General features: G+C 40.1%; 1 protein-coding gene across 7 annotated transcripts in view; it reads right to left on the reverse strand.

The window, feature by feature from the left end:
• Atp13a3 (ATPase 13A3) overlaps positions 1 to 6,000 on the reverse strand; it is an 88,604-nt gene that overhangs the window by 22,372 nt on the left and 60,232 nt on the right. For all 7 annotated transcript variants that reach the window (XM_023704124.1, XM_023704125.1, XM_023704121.1 and 4 more), the window contains 2 exons: positions 2,833 to 3,010; positions 1,313 to 1,494 (listed from right to left, as the gene is read on the reverse strand). In XM_023704124.1, coding sequence (XP_023559892.1) covers positions 1,313 to 1,494; positions 2,833 to 3,010 — 360 coding nt within the window. The remainder of the gene's footprint in view (positions 1 to 1,312; positions 1,495 to 2,832; positions 3,011 to 6,000) is intronic.

Here is a 6,000-nt window from a genome sequence, read left to right on the forward strand (position 1 = left end):
GTCAATTCTGGTACCATAGATAGATAAGAGATAGGCAGGCAGGCAGGCAGACAGACAGACAGACAAAATAAAAACACTGGACTATGGACGGGCATGGTGGTGTACACTTGTAATCCCAGCACTCAGGAGACTGAGACAGGAGGATTGTTCTGAGTTTGAGGCCAGCCTGGACTGCATAGTGAGTTCAAGGCCAGCCTGAACTACGTAATGAGATTCTGTCTCAAAAACATAAATTTTCAAAAGAAAAAATATTAGACTAAAACTGTTATCAACTTTAGTTATTAAGATCAGCTTTACAAAGTTATTTTTAGTTAAATCTTCTTAAAAGTAAGTGATAAATTTTCTAAGGAAGGTTTTTCTGTCCCACAACACAGTTCTAATAAGTGTTCTCAAGAACAGTTATGACTTATTATATATAACACATATATTAGTAGCAGTTTTTGTCAAATAAGCACAAGTTCCGAAAGAAAAAAAAGGGAGAAAATTACCAGTAAGATACATTTCAATCCCACCTGTTCAAAGTACAATCACGAGTCCCCGAAAGCTACCCAGAGTAGACAGAAAAGCCACCCACATGACAATGCATTATCAACTCCAGTACAACAGTCTAAAATTTGCTTTGCTTATGCTGTATGAAAAACTGCCCCAGGATCTTGCCAGCCAGAACAACACTGATCTCTCTTCACAACTACAGCAAAAAAAAACAAAACAAAACAAAACAAAACAAAACAAAAACCACCTACTATTCCCTTCTAACACACTGCAAGACTGAAAAGCACTCCATATATTAAATAGGATGCTCCTCATTTCTAAAAACTTGCTATTTGTATATACTAATAGCTCTTAACTTGGTCAATTAAAATACTATAGCCTGTTGTCACAGGCAGACAAATCCACGTTGACACAAGCCTCCAGGTAGACACTGGCCCTGCTGGTGTCAGAAATGAAAAAGGAAAGGGGGAAGATGGCAGCTGGTGCTGCACAGACCACCCAGGAGAAACAGACACTCTCCACTGTCGCTCTCAAGGACTGCTGCTCCCGCTTCTAATCCCAACTCCCTCTGCAATGTGCTGCAGAAAAAAGCTGCAGCCAAAAGTAATAGGCTGTAAGGACCAGGAATGCTTAAAACAAGAGGCTCTGACTTTAAATTTTGGGCTTCAATTTTTGTAAGAGTAAAACAAGACAGTGAATATCGAAATCACTAGCTTAGGGCGGCTATGAAGGCCTCTTTTACTTTGGGAAGACAGAACACTTCTCCATCATTTTTAAAGGGGAAAGGAAGGATATAAATCACAATAAATGTCAAACTTACAATTCTTATAGCAAGGTTGCCTGAAGGGTTTTCCTTTTGAAAAGACAACTGCCACTGTGAGGTACTGGAAACTGGAGATAAAAAACAATGTGGTATTCTCATATTTTTTAATTTTGTCTGATTCAGTTTCATTGCATGAGTGTGAAGAATTCCAATACAGGCTTCCTGTTGTATTACAAGAACTAGAGAACACAAAAAATTTCTGCATTAGAAAACATTATGTCCATCCTCAAAAGAAATCAAGATAAGATCCAATAATATTGATACTGGATATACAGAAAGATGCAAGAATAAGTCACTTCTCAGTTTTTAAATATTGGAGTGAACAGACCAGGGTTTGGTGTTAGCTCTAGCTCTACCACATTTCAGTGGTAACATGGGAAAGCTGACTTCATCTCTCCCAGCCTGTTGCCTCCTCTGTAAGACAACCTGCTTCTCACTGGCTTCCATGGTGCCTGAGTAAAAAGCCTTATATTGGACTCAGGAAGGCACAGCACAGGGACAGCCATCCTTCCCACATCTAGGTGGGCAGCACTGGCCAGAATACACAGAAGCAGATATGTGAACACTTACTCAAACAGCCACTGCAACGAGCACAGGTAAGTGGTAATAGCATGGTAAACTCTACTGCTGAACGCTCAGTCTCAAGGTAATTCCAACTGCCACCCATCCCTGCAGGGCCTCTCACGTGCCAAACAAGCACTCTAACCATTGAGCACACCCTCAACCCTATCCACTCCTGTTCACTGGGCTAGAAAATAACATTACAATTTTTAAAAACAATGTCTCTGAAAACAAGCAAACTAAAAATATATCTGAAAATTTAATTCAGCAAAATTACATGTTTAATTAAAATAATATTACCATAATTTGTAAACTGTAGAGTTCAAATAAGCAAACAGGTACATTTAATATCACATTAAAAAAAAAAGCTCTAAAATGCCACTTCCTGAATTGAGGCAGACAAATTGAAAGCGCAAGGACTCTGGGTTTAGAAGATGCCAACTTCCTTATTTCACAGGTAGGAAATACGTCTGGCCCCTCTGAGCTTCAAGCTGAAACTGCATCCCCACTGTCTGAGGTAAAGAGGAAGGACTGGGGGGACAGGGCTCTGCTCTTGTCAATGAATAAATCCACTTCAGCAATTCATCAGTTCACTGGTTATCCTGACTGGTGTCTGCTATGAACACCAAGATGGCCAGTTCTCTTTCGTCCTGTCTCTCCTTGTGGACATCCGGCACTGCCTAGGGACACATCATTCCCATATGTAGCTCTGGCATCTTGGACCAGAATGGTGAGCCAAATCTGCCTCTTTATACTCCTTAGCCTGTGGTGTGTTATCAGCAACAAAGACAAAATCCCTCCTACAGACAGAAGCTACCATGACATCAAAGGAAATGTAAGCCAAATTACGTGTTTAAGTCAAGTGCATCCACCTTTTACACACATTTCTACACCATTTTATGCGCATATTTACACACATTCTACAGATAATTCGCACAAACTGACCTAGTACTTACTCTAAATATAGAGGGCACGGTTTATACCAAGGCTGCTGCTTGACCCAAAAAAATCCCAGAGACTGAAATCCAATAGAAATGATGATCTGAGACAGAACGGAGAAGAGCAGGGCCCCAGATATGAGACCTGAAGGTGGCCTCTGTGCCACAAGTTCCTTCCAGGCAGGATTTAAACTCACTGTGCCAAAAAGAAAAAGGAAAGGTTTTATTTATATAATTCACCATGAAAGACAGAATAAAGTTAATATGGTAACTTTAAAAATGTTTTTACCTAACAGTTCTTTAACATGGAAAGTTTCCTCAAATTAAGATGTCATACATACACATTTAAGTAATCTGTAAAAATAAATTTAGGCTTTTTCAAAAAAGCCTCAAGAATACTTGCATTCCTATGGAAATGCAGAGGAAACACTAAATGTAAGTACAAAAACTAAAAAATTAATTACCACACTTACATATTTAATGAAGAATCTGTTTTTTCTAAATCCTTGTAAAGGTAGATAAAATGATACTTTTCCTCTAAAGAAAACTAGTAAAAACTGTATGAAATGCAAACATATGATTCATGTAAAAAAAAACCCTCCCTCATCAACTGTGTTCAGAGCTTTGCTTCTACTGAACCATTTCTGCCTTTCTGTTAGTAATAAATAGCTTGTGAAGAGGCACATCTGGACTGTCAAAGTGCACCTCCTCTAATCTCACTAGATTCACCATCTACTAAAGACTGTTTCATGCTTCACAATCGGGGTGATTCTGTACCCATGGATGCATGGCAGTATCTGCAGATGCTTCCAGTTGTTGCCCATGGAGTATGCTGATGGAGTTCAGCAAGGAAGAGAGCCAGAGACACCGCTGAGACCCTACAAGGCTCAGGTCACCACCCCATAGAGAATTATCTGCCTAAGACATGAGTAGAACAAGCAAGGTCTCTCTTGGTCTCCATCCAACAGTCCTTTTAGCATTTTACCTCACAAACACTTCTACATGGATACACTGGGGATTTTTGATTCAATGGGCCATACCCTACCTACCAGCACCATTTATTTTGATTTAGGATCACACAATACTGGAAGACACCAACACCATGTGCCTTCTTGTACAAACCACTGCCTCACTTCTATGGCATCCCTCCAAAACCTTACTGCCAGATTCCAGGGAGACAATCAGATCAACCATACTCATAAACATCAATGTCAAGATGCTCCAAAAGGCTAGAGGCCTGTTCTAGAAAAGAGAGACTCAGTGATGAGAGGTTGTACAGGGCCTGTATTCTACACCGGTTCTAATCTAGGGGATAAGGAAGAAAACATGCACAAAGGACATTATTGGGGCAAGTGACAAAACTTAGAGGGTTTTGGACTGGGTATTAGTATAGCACTGTTTAGTTTCCTGATCTTTCTAGCTGCACTTTTAGGTAACATACACTAAAATATTCAACGGCAAATGGGCATGCTGACACTAGACACACTTTCAAATAGTTCAATGGGAAAAAAACAAACAAGGGTCAGGGAGATAGCTCAGCAGCATAAATGCCTGCCTGGCAAGCACAAGGTCCAGAGTTTGTTCCCCAGTACCAACACCCCAAACAACAACAACAAAAATAAAACAATGAGGCCAAATATAAATGAGAGGTAATAAGAGAGCACACTTACAGGGAAACTGCAGAAATGAGTTATGTTACAACTGGTGATGTAAATTTACCAAACTTTAGTACATCACATCAGAATTTCATATGGGCTCAACCCTGGAGCTTGCAGTCACTGCCTGTCCTGCTTGGATTCCTGGAGCCCTGTCCCTGTCACCTGAGTCTGCATGTGGCCTGACATGTGAGATGACCCAGGGCCTGCCAGATCCTGAATAGACCCAGAGCACAGGCCCGGTGTGTGAATGAGACCGCCTGGGGCCCACTGGATCCTCATTTGACCCAGAGTGCAGGCCCAGCGCAGAACCTTCAACAGAACTCCCTGCAAAGAGGCTAGAGGCAAGACTCACCCGGGTGATTTAGGAGCAGAACATCTTGCCAGAGAGACACAAAGGGCTCAACTCTAAGGGCCGTAGCAGAAAGAAGTGGAGCACAGCAGCCAGATCCAAGCAACACCTACCTGGAAGAATCTGAACTTCGTAGATCCGGACCTGGTGCTAAGGTAATAACTCTAAGCTCTACACCAAAGGTCAGAAGACAGTGGTATACAAAATGACAAAGAGAAGGAACAAAATGCAGTCTCAGGCCCCGAGTCCACCTAGTACAAATGCAGAAGACACTAGCATTGAGGAAACTGGAAATCACACACTGAATATCTCTGAAATAATAGCGTTGATAGTAAAAAAAAAAAAAAAAAAAAAAAAAAAAAAAAAAAAAAAAAAAACAGAGCAGAATATAAAAATGATGGAACCCTTGAATAAGCAATTTAGGAGAGAAATAGAATGTATGAAACAGACTCAAAGTGATATACAGGAAATTAAAACCTTAATCACAAGCTGGCAAAATCGTTTGAGTGAAAGCGAAAACAGACTTTCTGACCTGAAAGACACCATTGCAGCTAGTGAAAAAGAAAGAAAAGATCTCTTTAAGAACAACTAGGATGCAAGAAAAAATAATTTAATATCTGTAAGATGATGCAAAGATGAACAATGTGAGACTAATAGGCATCAATGAGAAGGAAGGAGTCAATACAAATGATATAAAAAGAATATGGGCAAAAGTAGTAGCAGAAAACTTCCCAAATATGGGGCAACAATCTGACATTCAGTAATCGAAGCATATAGAACTCCAAATAACATCAACCCAATAAAAACCACACCCAGACATATAATAAGATCCCAGAAATTCAGCAGAGGAACAGTATACTAAAAGTCACTAAAGAAAAGAAACATCATCGCATTTAAAGGAAAACCCATCAGAATAACAGCAGATTTCTCTTCACAAACCATCAAGTCAAGAAGAGCATGGAGCAAAGTACTTCAAGTCTTGCAAGAAAACAAATTCCAACCCAGACTGATATACCCTGCAAAACTCTCTTTCAAGTATAATGGAGAAATGAAATACTTCCATGACAAAGAACAACTAAAGAATTTCATGATGACAAAGCCAAGCCTACACAGACTAAATGATGTTCGAGAGAGGGAGCAAATTGATCACAGCCCCATGAAGGAGAATGGAAAGAACCC

The sequence above is a fragment of the Octodon degus genome, unplaced genomic scaffold (assembly GCF_000260255.1).
Source record: "Octodon degus isolate 3935 unplaced genomic scaffold, OctDeg1.0 scaffold00189, whole genome shotgun sequence".
Classification (NCBI taxonomy): domain Eukaryota; kingdom Metazoa; phylum Chordata; class Mammalia; order Rodentia; family Octodontidae; genus Octodon; species Octodon degus.